Source organism: Falco peregrinus, chromosome 12 (genome assembly GCF_023634155.1).
Source record: "Falco peregrinus isolate bFalPer1 chromosome 12, bFalPer1.pri, whole genome shotgun sequence".
Classification (NCBI taxonomy): Eukaryota; Metazoa; Chordata; class Aves; order Falconiformes; family Falconidae; genus Falco; species Falco peregrinus.
The window spans coordinates 23,997,539-24,015,940 of record NC_073732.1 but is presented as its reverse complement, the minus strand read 5'-3'; the positions used below and the strand labels follow the sequence as shown (position 1 = coordinate 24,015,940).

The 18,402-nt window shown below is 49.7% G+C and overlaps 1 protein-coding gene across 1 annotated transcript; it reads right to left on the bottom strand.

The window, feature by feature from the left end:
- Positions 1-5,536: 5,536 nt before the first annotated feature.
- On the bottom strand, positions 5,537-17,983 carry SLC2A2 (solute carrier family 2 member 2). The gene is made up of 11 exons (XM_005242837.3): positions 17,806-17,983; positions 17,028-17,123; positions 16,224-16,498; positions 15,596-15,720; positions 14,690-14,805; positions 13,328-13,490; positions 12,296-12,483; positions 11,099-11,203; positions 9,109-9,210; positions 8,028-8,231; positions 5,537-7,820 (listed from the first exon to the last, which is right to left on the bottom strand). The coding sequence occupies exons 1-11, from the start codon at positions 17,836-17,838 to the stop codon at positions 7,629-7,631; spliced, it is 1,599 nt and encodes a 532-aa protein (XP_005242894.1). The 5' UTR covers positions 17,839-17,983; the 3' UTR covers positions 5,537-7,628.
- Between the last annotated feature and the right edge of the window lie 419 nt (positions 17,984-18,402).

Below are 18,402 nucleotides of genomic sequence, written 5' to 3'. Positions count from 1 at the left end.
AGGGCGCAGTAACCGGGCAAAACGGCCTGAAAGCACCAAGAAGCCGTGGCGGGAGGCGGTTGCCATTAACGCCGTGAGGCCGGGGTGGCTCCGTGCCCTGCCCCTCGCCAGCAGTGCCGGCGGCACGGGCCCCCTTCGCCCCCACAGCCCCGCTGAGGGGAGCCACGGCGATGAACGCGGTGCCGAAGCCAGGCAGCCGGCTCCTGGGCAAAACGCAGCCCAAGCGTTTATTTTTGATAAAACTTCCCAAGTCAGAGACTATAATACTTGTAGCTCTCGGACCAAATTCACCCACTGACTGTTGTGTGGCGCTGCCAGTGGCTGGGCCCAGCCGCGGGGGTGCCATGCGAATCACCTCTAAACCACACAGGGAAACGCAGGAAAATGCAGCGGCAGCGTTGCCAGAGCTGGCCTCTGCCACATGTGCTGGCCTGGGCCTTCTGTGCGGAGATCCTGAGTTTGTCGTCTGTGCTCTAATGGGGTTGCTACACGAGTCACGTTGAACGTCACCTTTTGAAATAGTTCGTCCTGCCATCTTTTATTTCATTCGTGTTAATCTGTGTGGTCTGTTCGCCTGTGGTCCCACCCTTGGTTACATAGGTTCCACTCCAAACGGTGCCGCCTGTACCCGAGGAGATAGGTTCGGCTGTTTACACGGGGCCCCTTCGTAATGCTCCAGCAGGTCGAGATGGTGACTCTCTTCTGTCACCAAGGGTTCCAGCAGATGCTGCCTCACCCAGTCCGCTGTGGAGATTATATGCTTTACCCCGGGGAACTGCCCATCTTTCTTCTGTGCCAGTTGATAAGCAGGGTCTGGGGCGTTCTGTTAAGTGTTTTTACATTTGGAGTGAGTGTTTGTTTACCTGCAAGTGTCTGACCAGTTGCATGTGCTATAGGGCTTTTTTTTTTTCCGCTAATAAAATATTTTGTGGGAGAATTACCAACTGTTCTGAAGCCAAACTGGAGCAGGCTGGGGCTAAGCGCTACTGATAAATTTTTTTCCCTCAAGTAGCAGATTATAAATTTGGTTGGTTTTCCACAAGTAACAGATTCATTCTGGATGACTTGAGAGATCTTCTCGACTAAATCAAGACTTTTTACTGAAGTACAGCTGTAGATGATACTTATTTTTGAGACACAAAATAAGTATTCCAAGGCAGTCTTTATTTTGAGATTCAATTAAAAAAAAACGGAAATCAGCTCCATCAGCCATTGCTTGCAGGCATCATTCCTTTGTCTGGATCAATGTTTATTTTCTAAAGTGTACTTCTTGGCAGTACTAATGTGATGATCCTGCTTTTCTATACAACAGCAACAGTTCAATTTCAAATCGTATTTGTAAATACCTTGGCCTTTCTCATTAAAATGTATTTCCAGTGTTGCACAGGTGAATCACGCACACATCTTTCTAGTAGACTCAAGTATGTTATCAAGCTTTGGTTTTCCTATCTAAGTCTTTATATGAATTACATTACAGAATTGATCAAGGATTAGAAAACTTCTGGAATGTTTAAATTATCTGTTCTCAGTTATGTTCTGGAGAAAAGTCTGACGCCCTAAAGCATCTCTTTAAAGCCTAGCCTCAAGAGTATGCATTGTAGCCAGCGCTGGGGTAAATATCCCACCTTGTTTCCAAGCAAACCCACCAGAATGCAGGAGGTGGTGGTCACACCAACAGGAGCTGTGGGTGCAGCCTAGCTTACACTGCCTCCTTGCTCCAGCCACTTGCCTGGTGCATTGCTGCTTTCTGTGAGCAGTCTCTCTGGGGAACAACAAGGAGGGCAGCCCTGTCCCGGGACATCCAGGGGTGGTGGCCTGGGCGCACAGAGGGTGCCGGAGGAAAGTCCTGCAGGCTAACTGAGAGAGGGCCAGTCACGGTGAGCTGTTTACCCGGCCTTGCTCCCCTCAGTGCTGGGTAAGCAACACGGGAAAGGAGAGGGAGGCTCATTCAGCAAGTCTTGGTTCAAGTCAAAAGATTAGAACTGGCCGGTCATGAGCAAAGCAGTGTAAACAACCCCATTCCTACTTGAGCAAGTGTCTCTCTGTTTCAACTGCTGAGCTGTCTTACCTGGGAACCACCACTGTGTCCTGACTGTTGGGGGTGAGGGTTCACACTGGCTTCTGGGTGCAGCCTCGAGCAGGACAACATGAGAGAGGCTGGGGACCAATGATCCCCACCTCCAAAGGACAGTGCCATGCTCAGCAGACCCTCTGAGCTCCGACGTACACTCTCCGTGTAGCATGAACCAGATTAAAGAGCCTCTGCAGTGACCTTGCCATAGGCGCCCCGCTCTGCTCCAGGCACTGCTATAATCCTGCCCTTCGCTTTCTCCTTCCTGTGCAGTGCCTGTGAGCCACCATGCACTTACATCGGCCTTCAGAAAGGGACTGGGGGCTGCTGCATGGTTCCTATTAGGGGCTGCATGCCCTGGGACGCTTAAAAATTGCTGCAGTACTGCCTGTGCCTGCTCCGTGGTCATGCTGACCTTTCTGTGGTCCACGCAATCGCCCAGCGGGGCTGGATGAGGCGTGAGCACACCGCCACGCTGCTTGAATTCCCCTGGGCACACACTGGAGATCAGAGGCCAGCAGTGGCAGTGCAGGGACACCGAGCTAGCAGGAGCCACCTGTAACTCCCACTAGGAAGAGGGAAAGCAAGTAGTAATGATGTAAGAATTATTTACTTTAAAAAAGAAAAAAAGAAAAAGGGGGGAAACTAAAAAAAAGTAATTATCTATAGTGAAAAACAAGAAAGAATTTGAAAAACAGAGATGTTAGTTAAATCCTTACAGTTAACAAAACATGGCCTTGGGAGAAGGAACGGGCACCATCAGTATGACAAGCTGGGGCACAACAAGATGACCTTAAGGAGAGCCAAATGGTTAATGAGACTAAATAGAAAGTTGCTGGAACTATGTGTGAGCTATCCTAATTAGCATACTAAAAGATCCACCCTGGAGCAAAGAGAGGCCCCTACTAAAAGCCCCCTTCCCAGCTAGCTTTGTGGATAACCACCTTGCACCCCTCTCTGCACAGACAGGCAATAAATGGTGTCTGCGCTCTGTGGATGGGGTCTCGCACATGGGGTGCAGAGCCCAGATTTGGGGTAACAGGAACTGCAGCGGTTCCTGCCTGCTGGGGCTGCAATGGTGCTGGCACAGCGATACCCACCCGCGGCCTGGGAGGCCTGATGCTTCTCATAGTCCTGGGAGCTGATTTCTTTCCTGGGCAGAATGCAGGGAGGCAAAATCACAAGGCTCTGCCCATGTCTTGGATCTGCAGTTATATCCACAGCCGGTAAAATTTAAGGACTGCTGATCTACAGCCAGGATTTATTGCCACCCTGCTGGGAAGGAGATTCCTTCCCTTTCAGCACAGCTATTCAGGCTGTGCCTCTGGGCAAAATTTGCCAGTGGTTGCTTCGGGATTTAGTGAAACACTCGAGCACAGGCTCCATTACCTTAAATTACACCACATACTGCTGGATCCAGACCTGATGTCCTGCCATGCAATTCCTCAGCTCCTATAGATTTCAGTGAAAGATAAGGTCATTGAGCACCTCAGAAAATGTATCCCCTCGAAGACTGGGTCCCTGCATATGTAGCACTTAGATAAGCTTCATCCTCATCAGCTGTTTGACTTGGGAAGTAGAGGATAGCATTTCTCAGTGATGAAAAACAAGTTGAAGTGAGGCAGAAAAATCTGTGATAAATTAGTGTGGAAAGTGTTAATGGGGCCAAATGTCCAGAGGTTATTGGATTAGGGAAGTCAAACTAATTTTAAAATTATGCCTAGAGAGCGGGAAACTAGATATCACTAGCCATTTATCTGACACAACAGAACAGTCTTAATGGCTGTCATCTCAGCACATTAGGAAAACCCTGTCAAAGCTGTTACTGACAAGATGCTTTCTCAGGGATTATTAATTACATTGCGTTATTAGCCAGCCACAGTATAAGAACATACTTCGCATGTTAACTAAAATGCAACGACCATTTAGCTAATAGGTATGACTCCGTCTTTTAAATTTTCTTAATGATTAGCAACTTAGTAAAACTGTAACACTGAGAGATAAAAATAACAATTCAACAAGCTGTTTCTCAAGAACAAGTTTTAACTGGAGCTTGCATGTAGCCAGGATAGCTAAAGTGTACAGTCCTAATTACCAGCCGGATGGGACAGGACAGAAGTAAACATATCGGCAGATTTAACGAACTCGTATGACCCCTTCCTGCATTGTCAGACACGGTAAAAGTGCTCGTGATAGTTCAGCCCAGTGTATCATCTTATTCCTTCCAGCGCAGCCCTGGTGAGGACAGGGGTTGCTGCAGCCTTCAGCGGTGCTGAGCTCGGCATGACCTGTCCCAGGCTGCAGCCTGCCCCACAGCAACCATTAACAGAATTGAAACATCCCAGGATGAGAGAAGCATCATTTCCAGGGGAATATACAAAGAAATTGAATGATAACAGTAAAATGCATGAAGACACCTTGTCCAGTTGTGGCCCAAGAAGGTCTGAGAGGGTCCCCAGTGGGAGGTCCCAACCTGGAAGGAAAAGACTCTCGCTTGCTTCCCTTCCATAGAGCAGCTGCTGCGGGGAAGCACAGCCTGAAACTTGGCACCGACTAGTTTTACTTAAATGCCTCTGAATCCCAGGCAGATCTTCCTGCAAGTTCAGTGATATAGCTATGGGTTATGTTAATTGTTAATGCTGTGGGCTTTGTTAAACTAATTTATGGGCTGTGCTACTGTAATCGATCAGGCTTTCTGTTATCATTCCCCTAGTAACACACAGGAAAGCAAAGACTGGCTGCTCAGAGTGTTCCTAAATAAATGACCTTTCCCTGCTGAGTTACCGACAGTGTCACTGACTGATGCCCCTCAAGCATTAGGACAAAGCTCAGCAGAAGTTTAGCGAAGCGGTTTCGGATAGCCTTTCTCATGTTAAACCACCTGTGTGAGCACTGGGCAGCTATAGCTCGAGCCGTTCTGTTTGTACAGACTGGTCAGCTCACATGGACAGAGCAGGGACACCTGGGAGCCCGGTGCCAGCACCCACACTGCCGCCCTGCCTCTGCAGTCCCATCCTCTCCTTCCTGGGGGGAACCCAGCCTGGCTTTGCCCTCAGAGCAGGGACAAGTCTGCTTTGAACCCCATCACTCCCCTAATGCTCCTCCTGCTTATTGTGCCTAGAGAGGCCCCAGGACCAAGTTGGAGCTGCACCAGTGTCCATGCAAGCAGAGGTGTGCTTCACAGTGGGGTTTTGCAGGTGGGCAGTGGGGACAGCTGGAGCTAGGTTAGGGCACTCCTCTGGTAAGGGTTCATCGTGATGCAGAGCCAGCTCCTACCAGCTCCAGGGCTGCCTCCCAGCCCCGCTCTGGACCATCCATTTCAAAGGGATTTAGCTGAGGGCTTGCACAGCAATTACCACCCATGGAGCAAATGTGTCCTGCCAGGAAAATACCTCCCATCTGGAGCTGGACATATGTCTGAGATGTACAGAGGGGAGAAAAAAAACAACAGCGCAAGCCAAAACATGCCATAGATGTTGTTCATTGTCACTTTTATGTAACAGTCATAGATAACATTGCTGAAAGCAAGAACCGGTCTCTTTTTTTCCCCCCTTTTTTTGCATTCAGACAAGCCATTATAATATTTAACTATCTGCGGTAGACAGGGAGAGCTTCTGAGCCTGCCGTCTCCGCTAGTCTCACCTGGGGAGACCTGTTTGCAGCACACAGACTGATGGTTCAACCCAGAGCTTGTGTCCCAGCTCTGCTGCTCACTTCCGTGCACTGCAGCTTGGGCCCTGGTTCCCACATGCACTGCGTGTCCCACGTCAGTCCCAGGTCCCCCACCTCTGTAGCACATGACAGCATTGATCCAGTTCTCCTCTAGTTAAATACCAGCAGTCACTTCAGGAAAGCCTTTGGTGCAATCTTACTGCCTCGGTGCACATCCTGGTCCCAGGGGACCTCGTGGCTACACTTCCAATCACTTGGAAGGGACCAGAATTTGCTTTAGGGTCTTAATACCAAGAAAGTAAAGTCTATAAAGGAAAGAAGTTCAGGCACATGAAAAAGAGCATGAACTTTCCCTAAAACTAAAACCAGAGCAGCACCTATGATCCTCCTTGGCCCATCTATTCTCATGCTTTTCATTATACTTGATCCTCTTAGGTTATGGTCACTGCTTCACTGGCAGTCGTGATGAGCTTGCAGTGACCGAGCAATGCTGGTGTTTCATCTCTCAGTAAATAATGGGTTTCTGTCCTGAGAAAGTTGCTAGAAGGTAACCTGGTATCACAACAAGGAACATGCAAATCTTAAAAGTCAAGCAGAGAGCAGGCTTTTACAATTAGTCCAACATATGCCCTAAAAAAGGAAGAAAAATCCTTGCAGTCTGATTTTGTCACATAAAGGTATCTCGTAAAGCAAAGAGCACAAACAAGGCTATAGAAACAACACAACCTCCTGCTTGCACACTGTCATGGTTGAAACACGTCCAGCCAGCAAAACTGTAAGTGGTGCAAAGTGGGGGTCAGGTCAGTGGGGCACCTTCCAGTTAATGCTGCAATACCCATTTCCCCTTGGGGCTGTCATTAATTGTAAGGGCACGGTATGGGCAGCCCGAGGCCTCGCCTCAGGCCAGAGCCTGTGGGTCAAAGCACGGGGCAGAAGGGAGGGAAGGGAGATGCAGAGGGTGGGGAAGGAGGAGCAGTGAGGGGAGGTGACCTGGCCATGGTCACGCCATGGGAGGAACGGCAGCAGGACTTGAGTGTCCTGACCTGGTGGCCAGGAGTGCCTGGGCCTGTCGTGTGGTCAGTGATGTGCTGTGTCTTGTGCTGCAGCAGGGATAAGGGAGGGAGGAGAGGCTTCCTAGGAGGAAAGAGGAGGTAAATATTCGGGCTGAAAAAGAAGAAAAAAAATGCACATCAGCCCAGCCAGAGTTTCCAAGAATCTCCTAAAAATGTTGTGACTTGAGAAATCCTTATGAGATCGGACAGCCTTTCCATGATGCCTGGAGAGAAAAGCAAGTGATGTGCATCCCAACTGATGCAGGTGGGATCCACCTTGATCCTCTGCACGGGCAAGAGTAAGGGGGAGTTTGCTCAGTCCATTTTCCTTAGCGCCTCGGGTGATCAGCGCTGTGTGCTGGTGGCACAACTGCACTAGTAGTTGGTTTCTCAAAGGCATCAGATCACTCAGCAGGAGGCAGCAAGCATGGGACAAAAAGGTGAAAACATGAGGCTACAGCATCAGCCAGCCCCTCTGTCCTTAGCTCCAGGTGAGTGATGACCCCGCTCAATGTAATGCTTTGTCAACTAGTAACATCGTCATCCCACTGGGCTCTTCCAGTGGGTCATGGAGACACACATGTAACATACTCCTCCTGTCCTTTCCCTGGCTCTCCTGCAGCACAGTTGTACCGAGTATTTCAGCGTAAAATGCCAGGTTAGCACCTGCAGCTCAGAGGTGTGAGCCACAGCAGCCAGAAGGCATCTGCTGGAGGGGTCCTCCTGGTCTGCCAGCTGCAAGGTTTATGTGAAATGAGACTTTTGCCCAATGTTCTTTCCGCAGTGCCTGAAGGTCCGTGCTTGGTCCTTCCTTTCCGGGTGCATGGCAATGTCTAGGCCTCCTCGCTGCCTCGCAGGTCTTGCAGCTCAGTCATAGCTTTGGCTGAGAGCCTCTTGCGGCGGAACACGGCTGCGATCTCCTCAAAGGACTTTCCTTTCGTCTCGGGTACTTTGAAGTATGCAAACAGAAAGAAGACTAGAAGCAGAGCCGCAAAGATCGCAAACACGTACGGTCCACAGAGATCCTGCAGTGGGGGAAGTGGGAACAGGGGACACCACCATCAGCGCCGCAGGGACAGCTTCCCCTTCCTACCCTGGGTGGCTGAGGTGCCCCACGGGACTTGGGGGCGGAGATCTGGGAGGCACGGCCATGTCCCACTGGGCTGCTTCGGGAGCCCAGCAGTGGGGTCGTGCCTGTCATTGATTTGTGTGGGTTTAGAGGGATTTCTTACCGCTATATACTGGAAACACATTCCCACGATGAAGTTGCAGGCCCAGTTGCAGAAGCCGGCAACAGCGATGGCAGCAGGGCGCGGGCCTTGGCTGAACAGTTCGGCTACGATGAACCAGGGGATGGGCCCGGGCCCAACTTCAAAGAAGATGACGAAGAGGAAGATCGCGACCATGCTGACATAGCTCATCCAGGCAAACTGGCTCTGTAAGGGGGTGCACTCGGTGTTGTGGTCCCAACGCGACTCTCATTAATTACCACTAATAATTTTAATTAGGCTTCTATTTCAGAAACTTCTTTCTATTCAGACAAGTGGGGACTGGACATGAATAATTAAAGCTCTAAACTCTTGTGCAAGGTGCCAGCTAGGTGTGTGGTGCCACCTTGGCCGCTTGCAGAGGGACGGTGGAGCTCACAGCTATCAGCTCAGCTGTGCCTTCAAGCCCTCTCCTTGCCTGCAGTCCAGCCAGGAAGAGGAAAAATGCTGTTGTCTTTAATAACCAGGGTGTTCAGTAAAGGAGGCCACCCCTCGCTTGGTTTTACATCTTGACAGAAGCTTGCACCAGTGGTTTGGACTGACTACGATGGGGGCCAGCTCCATCCTCTGCCTGTTCTGCCCCGTGTCTCACAGCCTGACCCCTCTGCTGGATGTCGGAAGGAATAATTTGTCCCTTTTTTATGAGAAGATACTAGACTAGCATCCCTGCACCAAACCAGGGAGATGCAGGTTGAGGGTTTAGGGCACACTGTTTGCACGTGGAGGTATTCCTAGGTTTTCTTAGCAGGCATGGGATTATGCTGTGGGAATGGCACAGTGTAAGGAGCTGAGGTTCTCAGCGGGCTCAGGGAGGGGACAGGGGACACACGTCCTTTCTAGCAGCCTTGGGTGTATCTCGGGGGCCAAAGAGTGCAATGTCCTCCGGCACTGCTGTAACCAGAGGTGGCTCCAGCTATTTGAACTGTCCCTTCTAAGGACAAATGTTTTCTGAACTTGAGATGAAAATGCAAACATTCACTTTAAAGGGGTGGGTTCTCTTCTCTTGTTTGAAAACCATGGAGGAAAAATGGAGAGAAATCCTTACCAGGAGCACAAGTCCAACTGTCATGGCCACGGCGCTTATTAACATGCCCATCAAACCAGCCAGGAACAGGGACCGCCTGCCCGCCTTCTCCACCAGAAAGACCTGTAGAAACACATGTAGCAGCTCAGTCTCCAGCACCGCTGCTCCCAGGAGGTTCAATCAGGTCCATTAGCCGTGAACAACCACGCCACACTCCTGCTCTTTTAGCTGTTGTGGCAGAGATTTATGTCCTGATTTCCAAGTGTCAGAAACTCAGATGGTGGCTGGGGGGGGGAGCCAGACTGAGGGTGAGGCAAAACCTCGGATACTCAGAACTCGTGCAATCCCAAGCTCTCAGGACTTCCCACTGTTCTTACACATGTATTACTGACTCTGGGATTTCTCTCTCCCTCTTTTCCCCGGGAAGAACAAACTTACTAGGTCTGCATTAATTTGGAAGCAGCCTTCAAAATGTAGCATGATTCAAGTCACATCACGGGCCATTGCACCTTGCCTGTCCTATGGCAGGGATAGTCGTGTAGTAGCTGGAGTCAGGATTTTTCCTCCGATTGCTCCCAGACACCTTTTGCTTCCCTGTTAGGCCACAAGGCTTAGTTTGCTCCTTCTCAGCTCCTCTTGGTCATCTCACCCAACTTTTGACATCTGAGTCTGTACCAATCACTTCACCCCATGGGGAGATGTAGGTAGCTCCAGAGCACGGTGCATCTGGCCTGCTCTAAGATACTGTGCACTAGCCTCTGAGGCTGCCTGCTTCTTCCCCTCTGCTCGAAAGGACACTTTTGGCCATCAGCAAAACCTTTCCTGCCACTGCAGTGAGTCATTTATGCTTCCAAGAGACCACCTCTTTGGCTGGAGGCAGTTCCTCCTGCTGCCTCATGAAGCTGCAGAGGGTGAGCCCCTGCACTCCTTGCTCCCCTTGCCAAGGTCCACCCGGCTGTCAGTGCTTCTGCCTTTTGATCAGGGTCTGTCATTTATTGACAAATGCAGGTAATTTTTAAGTGCTTGTGGCCAAAAGAAGCAAAGAGCAAATGCCGCAGGCTGCAAGTACCAGAGCCCTGGGGTTGAGATCAAACTTCAGGAGACCCTCCAAGCTGGCGAAAGACCCCTCCCAGCCACACGCCTCCGTGCCTCATTTCCCAATAAATATTCATGTTGTTTCCTCTGTATGGGACCTGTGACAGAGTTCCTCTAAAGCAGGTTCACCCCAAGCCCTGCTATCTCATGCACACTGTACGAAGATCTCTTAGAGCTGTGTATTTCTGCCTTGCAGCTGGTCCTGCTTCGTGGTGGGTGTAAGTCCTTTGCTCCCTAAGTCCCTCTAGAGGTGTGAGGGAAATGGGCTTGGCATTTTCTGATCTTTTTATATTAATGGCCACATTAAAAAAGAGTTGCCTGCTGATAGGAATTGTGTTAATACTCTCAGGAGAGGGACAAACGAAGGGAAAGGCTGTGAAAACAGAACCATCCCTTCGTTGCTGCAGAGCACTGCACAGCTACAATGAGGCTAGGTGCTAGATTACTTCTATTCCTGCGGAACAGCCTTTGGATACCGCTTCTGCAGGTGCTATGTACATACAGAAAACAATTTGAAATATAACAGGTAAGAAGGAGACTGTGAGCTGCTGCCTTCCCCATCACAACCCCAGTCCCCTGCCTGCTCCCCAAGGGAAACAGGACCTACAGGATTTTGGTCTCAAAGACAACTTTTATTCTGGGGGGAAATGCTGAGCTACCAAAGCTTCCCTGAACAATGTGTTGCAGTTTTCACTCATAAGGCAGTTAGCAGTGCTGTTTGGTAGTGACAGGCTGCATTTCAAGGCTTGATTTTTCAAACGAGACTTGCCCAGGGAATGAGTTTTACTCTAAGATGTGCAGGGTCAGCCCTGCAAAACTGCAAATCCCAGCCCCAGCTCGAGGATAAAACCACCTTTCAAAATGACATTGTAGCTTATGTATTTTTGTAGTCTGGGGGGCAGAAATATTTACTTACGGAGATAACAGTGAAGACTGTGTTCACCACTCCAACACCAATGGTTGCGTAAACTGGTTGGTCAACTCCAGCTCTCTCAAAAATGTTTGTAGAGTAGTAAAAGATCTATCAAAATACATTAGGATGAAGGATTAGGCAACAGGGCTGGTGGAACTTTTTGTTCTCTTGAGGGAAGAGTTGCGTTTGCTTGGCTGAGATGTGAAGTAATTTAATTATGATTAGTTTTTCAACTTTTAATGGCTTATTATAATAATTAAAGCTGAAACTTTCAAAGGAGCCTGAGGGAGCTAAAAAGCTCATTGTAATTCCCCTCCTGAGCTACTGCATTTGCACATTTAAAACTGTTTTCTCCTATGTAGGCCCGTGTTTAATCTTGAAAGTCAGATCACCAGCACTGCATGCTGAAGACAAATACTTTAATATGACTGAGTTTTACATTAATTTTAAAATATTATCACTACATTGGAATGACTCCAATTTCTCCCTTCTGTCCAAAAATAAGACAATTCCTATCCAGTGGAAGTTAAGGAGAGGAGGTAAATGGGTGGCTGACCCTGTGGCTGGTGGTTGGGGCTGGGCATGGCCTTGAGCCAGGGCAGCTGGGCTCCGTGGGATGCTCACCCCAGTTCAGCCCCTTGAGGCTGAGCATCCCTGAGTGCTGCTGTGCCTTGAGATGTGGAAATGCTCTTTGAATTTTAAAAGCTGGTGTGACAGAGGCCTCAACCTTTGTAAAGTTGCCACCAGACTTTGAAAAATTTGCATCTTAGCTGATTTTGAAAAGGAGGCTCTGTGCTCCTGGGTGTAAAATGGTGATTTCTGATATCTCAGGAGGTGATGCACAACCTATTTAGCTAAAAATAGCTAGAAGGTAGTGATTCTGTGGTTCCTGGGGTGAGCACGTAATCATTAAAGAGAGCAAACAGCTGATGAACTCAGATAGGCGGAGGGTCATGGGAGACCTCATTGTGGACCTGCTGTGCCCACTGGTTTTGTGCGGAATTCCCTTGCACCTTCTCCCCTCCTGCAGCCCAGCTTGGCAGCGAAGTCCACCTTCAACATGGATGGCGGTGGCCGAGGAGGCTACTGCAATCCCAGGAAAGCCTTCTTTTCACCCCTACATGGCTTGGACAGAGCCAGCATTGCCTTTTCATGCTCAGCACGCATTTCTTTAAAGACAGACATTTTGGGGAGACTCACCGCGTTGATGCCTGAGAACTGCTGAGATATTTGCACCATCAGCGCCACGAGGACAGCCTGCCTGTACTTTGAAGAAGTGAAAAGCTGTCTTATGGAGACTTTCTTTTCACTAGCAGCTTCTTGCTTTTCCTTTTCCATCTCAGCGATCTCTTTCATGGGGTCACAGTTTCCTCTAAGCCTTTTCAAACCTGAAGAAAAAAAAGATTGACATTTTATTTTCAATGGTAGATAGGGAGCAGAGCAAGGACAAGAATCTGTCTAGCCAAAACTCAGGGTAAGCCAGCCACATGGACAGCAGTGTCCTCTTACTCTGAGGACTCCTATGGCACATCAAGGATCAAAGGTGTGTCTGCTTGGCAAGAGGCAGCAGCACATTAGTTCTGCGAAAGCTCTGAGACACCCGGCTTGAGCCTCATCCCTCAGCAATGCTGATTAATCCCATGCAAACACATCTCAACAGTTTCTGGTCCACAGCTAATTTATGCTGCAGCACCTCGGAGCATGGGCATGCAACTCTGCCCCCAGGCACGTGGACATGCTCTGTTTTACTCAACCACGGGTTTTCACCTCAGTTTCAGCTGTGTCCTACCACTGGCAGCTCTTACTCCTTGTAGAGATGGCTGGAACCAGCCAAGGAGGTTGCAGTAACTGCTGTGGATTTGCTGTGTAGTTGCAAATAGCACCAAGGACAAAGGGATCAGCTGCCCTTAGGTGATGTCCTTCATACACCTGGTTGAAATACCTTCCAACTGAACGGGGTTTTTTTTGGGGGGAGCATCTGTTAGATTCGATATCTCTGATGGAAAGGACTAACATGCTAAGGCTCACACCACCCTCAGCAACACAGAAGCAAGCGTGCCTTAGGCAGAGACTGTATCAGGTGTCTGAAATCCCTCCTGCAAATGTGCTCTGTGGGACGGAGCAACTATACCCAGTTACTCATGTGAGCCCTCAGCTGGGCTTTTCCATCTGTGTTTAATACTATGTATAGTATAAAACCAACTCCAAGCAAGCCCAGAATGTTTATCTTACTTTTTTTAGCTTCCTCCACCTTCCCCAGTTTGATGTAAAGGTATCGGGGGCTCTCGGGGCACAGCAAAAGCAGGAAGAACTGCAGGAGGGCAGCCACACCAGACAGACCGAGGAGCAGGGGCCACAACTTGTCGTTACCCAGGAGAAACTCTAGTCCGAGAACCTGGAATAATTGAGGCATGTTTGAATGGCTTAGTTTATACCCTAGAAAATGAGAGCAATTGACCACCGTGGCATTTCAAAGTGACAACCTGGAAGAGAACTAGAAGCAAATACCAATTCTGAGTCCTAGCAATTAGATTTCTTTAACTGTGATGCACATTTACAAGGAGGGAACAAACAGATGGTATAAAATGTCATGAGCAAGACTTTGGCTTACAGATGCCATGGGACAATCCTCTGCGAGCCTGCTCCCCACCCTGGGGTGACTCAGTCCTCCTTGGGATGTGCCACCAGCAGACCTGTGCCTGGCCAGAACCACAGCATAAACAGCTCAGCAAATACAGGCACGATGATGAAATGTTTTCTCCTCAGACCTTGCTACAGTGGGTTTCTAGGGTGTGGGATTTTATGGGCATATGTGACCTAAGCAACTACAAAGGAGCAAAGTGTGGATGGAGGTCCACGCAGTGCAGGATGCCCCAGATGCCCAGTTGTTAACCAGCACAGCCTGAGCACTGGGGCTGCAGTGCAGCATGAGGCTCAGCAAGCAAGCTAACTCGAGCTTTGCTTCAGCGTGTGATTATGGTATTGGACAAGGTGCTCCAGAGAGGCTGTGAGTACTTGCAGCCTTTTTCCTTCCATAATTTGCAAAGCATTTTTGGTATGCCCACAGCCAGTGAAGCTGGCAGGATCTGCCTTGTGCGTGTTTTTCCCCATGGTCTGCCCATAGTCTGTGGCTAAATCAGATTAGATGAACCTTGTGGCTGCATTAAGTTTTTCTGGATGTGTTGGGTTTTGGTACATTTATGTGCTCATCTGTCATGTAGTTGGGACTCCTGCCACGGTGGGCAATGCTGACGGGCACGTTGGGCTCCCTACTTCTGTGATGAAGCCACTTTTGAGTACCTGAATATCAAGGATCTCGTGTTCAGGATCCAGCCTGACTCTGACGAGATGCTTACAAAAACTTGCTAGGAGAGGAGAGAATTTGTTTGCAGAAGTACTTTTTAGTTCATGAGAAGTCATCTTTGTTAAGACACCTCTGACTCAAGGTGGGAAGGAGTTTAACCCCATCAGAGCAGATTGCTTTGCACTGCCCTTCAGCTTTTGGGTGGAATGGTGAGTGACACCCCAGTGTATCACTGGGGTATCCCTCATGTCTGAAATAGCTTCTCTGGACTCAAGCACTTTCCTTTTTACCTGGCTGATGAGGATACCCGTGACAATAGCAAGCTGGTGCAATGTTCCCAGCGCTCCTCGAAGGGCCGTGGGAGAGACCTCACTGACGTACATGGGCACGAGTCCGGAGGAGAGCCCTGCACCAAGAACATACGGGCGTTACCTCTTCCAGACCACAGCTCAGCAACCAGCAGAAACCACTTCCTGAACAGGAAAGGAGGATGGAGCCTGTGTGCTGCATCCCACATCCCACCAAGACCCCTGGGCCTGGCTGGGAGCCACCTGCACCTTGCAAAGGGGCTCGGATATCCCTGGATTCAGAGCCCCAAGCCAGGAAGCCTTTTTGCTTGAACACACACTAGCGAGCATGGAGCAGAGATCATCTGCTAGGAGAAGTTATCACAGAGTAAAGAGCTTTCTTAAAACGTGCCTTTAGTGTTTGTACTGTATTTGCATACCAGTAACAGTGATAATGAGCTGTTATTTCTAAGCTAATTCTAATGTAATTCCATATTATTTGCCTACTCTTTTATCCTCTCTAGGTACAATGCTCCTGTACTATCTGCTAGATAGTACTGTTGTCTAGGGAACCTGTTCAACAGCATGGCTAATAACGCACTGTTACAACTGCCACCAGCAAGATTAAGCCTTGAGATACAGAGGAGGGACTTGCTCCTTTCTAGGATACACAAAATAAACTGATTTCATGATAGAGCCAACCCAAATATTTCTGGGAAAGATCCTGGATCGAGAAGGACAGACAGAGGGAGATGAGGGAAACTCCAACCTGTGAAACCCCTTCTGAATTAAAAAAAAAAATAAAAAAAAATTAATGAAAAAATATAGGAAACTCTTAATGACAGCCCTGGAGCACTCAGCACCCTGCTGAGGGACTAGTTTGCAATGCTTGATGTTGCCTGGACTTACCACAGTACAGCCCCGTGACTGCTCTCCCGGCAATGATGAGTATGTGAGATGGCCCAAATTTTGCCAGCCCCATGAGAAGGTTCCCAGCGATGGAGAGGACATTCACCACCAGCATGGCTTTCACCCTGCAAGGCAGCAGCAGCACAGCTTGCTCTGGCACCTCTTCAGCCAAAGCAGCCATCGCGACATACAGTCAGAGCTATTAAGTGACTTAATTAGCACTACAGGGGAAAAAAGAATGAATGTAGGCACTGAAAAATACCAGGCAGAGGTGCAGTCAGGGTAGCTAAAAGTATGTTATACATCCTGTGCAAATGCTGTTCAGATGCTCTCGTCTTCCTTTTGCCATGGAAAGAAAGAGCGAGGGGAATTCGGAAGTTAATCAAGGCTGCTCATTAGCTGCTTGTCTGAAGTGCTAAAAGTTGCAACAAAATGTCTGATTTATAATTGAAGATTTTAATAAGCCAGACCTCTGTGATGGTTGGAACAGTATTTTGGAGATTTGAGGGGGAGTGTTTTCATTAAATTAGGGGGAAATAATGCAAATTTTATTTCTATGAAGAGGAAATGACTCTAGAGGAAAAATCAAAGAAAAAAGCTTGGGCTGTAGCACACAAGGTCCTCTCACCTCCCCAGCCGGTCACCGATCCACCCCACGGTGAAGGAGGAGACCATGCCGCCGACAGCGAACACGGAGACGGAGAGGGACCAGTACATAGTGAGCATGTGCAGGGAGGTGGCAAGGTCATCGTTGATGTTGGCTGGGGGTGCAAATGTGCCCTCGGTGCCACCCCAGGGCTCTGTGCCAGGGACAGGGATGGTGCCATCCTCCCTAGAAGTGTTGGTGGCATGTCTGTCCAGGCGGACGATGCCCAGCACACGCCCATAGTGGGCTTCTATCACCTGTGATAGGCAAAGAGGAAAAATGCCATCAGCTCAAATCTATAGCCACCATCAACCCCTGTTTTGGTTTTTTTTCCTGCCCCAGGAGAAGCTTTTCTTCACAGGCTCTGCAGGGGTGAAATCTTGGGGTCCCCCACAGCTCCCAGACTCTCAGAGGGAAGGGACCGCAGGGGCAGGCGCGGAGCATCCCCCCTCATCCAGTGCCATCTCTCAGGGATGGGGTGAGTGTGGTGTCTGGATTCGGCACCCACGGAGAGGTGCTGTCCCTCGGTCTGGGCACGGGGACTGCGTTGCAGTGGGGACGGCACCAGGAGGTGCGGAGCCCTACTCCTTTCACTAGTAAGGTGGCAGGGGGGGGTCCTCGCCATTTTCTCACCCCACTGCCTTATCGCAGGGACTTTGAACTGCAGGAGATAGCAGCTGGGGAAGGGACGGAGCTCTCCTGAGGGCTTCTGCAAGGGACAGACCAGCCCTGGCTGCCCTGAAGCCCTTGTCACTTGGCCATGTGCAGACTGGGGGCTCAGCTTACCTTCTGGGGGGCATTAATGACACCCAGGCTGTAGCCGTACTGGAAAAAGCCCAACACTGCAGTGAAGACGGAGAGGACCAGTGTTCCTGTGAGGTGCTGGGGGAGGAAGCAGAGAACAGCCTCACGCCGCTGTCCTAGTCCTGCCCAAACCTGGGGGGCTGCACCCCATTCCTATCCCAAGGGACCCCACTGCCCAGCTGGCTGGGACAGCGGCATCCAGGGATGCTGTTGCAGCAGCACGGGCGCTTTGGCTGACTCCAAAAGAGAAGGGAAAGCCCCTGGGGGTAGGCAGGATCAGGCCCCCAGGGGCAGAGCAGCTTTGCCCCACACAGAGCAATGTGTGCCAGGGCTCTCCCTGCTGCGCTGCCCGTCCTTGTCCCAGTGCTCATGCAGGCGGCAGCTCTGCCTGGTACAGCAGCGCAGGCAGCAGCAGCAGCGACGTGCCCTGCCCTGTCCCCAGCACACGGGCAGCACCACCAGTGAAGCAGAACAGCTAGGAAAAAATGACCAAAACGGTGCTTTTCAGCAGTGCTGTTTTAAGTTTTATATCCTTCCATCGCAGCTACAATTATCCAATGAGCTGCCAGAGCTCTTAAAAATAAAAAATAATCTCTTCACCCCTTTGCCCCTGCACTCAGTATACAGACATCAAAGAGCAATTAATTGGAGGAGGGAAATTTTATAGTTAGTTTCAGTGCTGGCAAGTGAAAAATACCAATGCTTATTGCTGGGCTCCTACAGAAATTCTAGTGCAAAAATACCACCAAGCCACGGTTACCTTCTCTGCTTGCATTTTGCTTTTCTCGTCCATCCCACAGCTCCGCCGCTGTCCTCCCGGGAGCGGTCACCGTCCTGGGCTGCAGGGTGAGGTGAGAGCTTGGACAGGGAAAGAGGGACAGCAGGACTGGGATGGAGGCAGCAAAACTGGCTGGTGCTCTGAGAGATGGGACTATATCAACTCTGGAGTTAATGAGAAACCCAAGCCTTCCGTGCGTTCTTTGGCCACTGCACGGCTCAGAGCAGCCACTACCAATCCTGGCATTTGGGGGGACAAATGAAACAATGGGAGATCTGCACAGACATGGAGTGGACCTGGGAAATTCAAATGATCCAGCTGAAAGGCTGGTTCGGGGCTGGCCCTCAGCTGAACAGTCTGCAATGTGACATGCCAGGGACCTGGGAACATGCTACAGACTATTTAGGGATGTTCAACACCTTTCTTGGCTTCTGTGCTGGGTTTATGTGCTACGTTACAAAGCTCTTGCTGAATTAGCAAGAAGAAACCTTCTCAGCATATGTAGCAAAGAAGCTAGAAAATGACTAAGAGTGTTTTATTTAGATAGCATTTGGCACCTGTTTTAAATATATTTATGTG

What these genes read in the sequence shown, in the direction of transcription:
- SLC2A2 (XM_005242837.3), bottom strand. Translation starts at nt 17,838, where the DNA reads ATGGACGAGAAAAGCAAAATGCAAGCAGAGAAG. An exon ending in AGTTCTCAGGCATCAACGCG is followed by an intron (nt 11,204 to 12,295) that starts GTGAGTCTCCCC and finishes GTATTTTGATAG; the next exon opens with ATCTTTTACTACTCTACAAA. An exon ending in CAGTTGGACTTGTGCTCCTG is followed by an intron (nt 8,232 to 9,108) that starts GTAAGGATTTCT and finishes ACCCCCTTACAG; the next exon opens with AGCCAGTTTGCCTGGATGAG.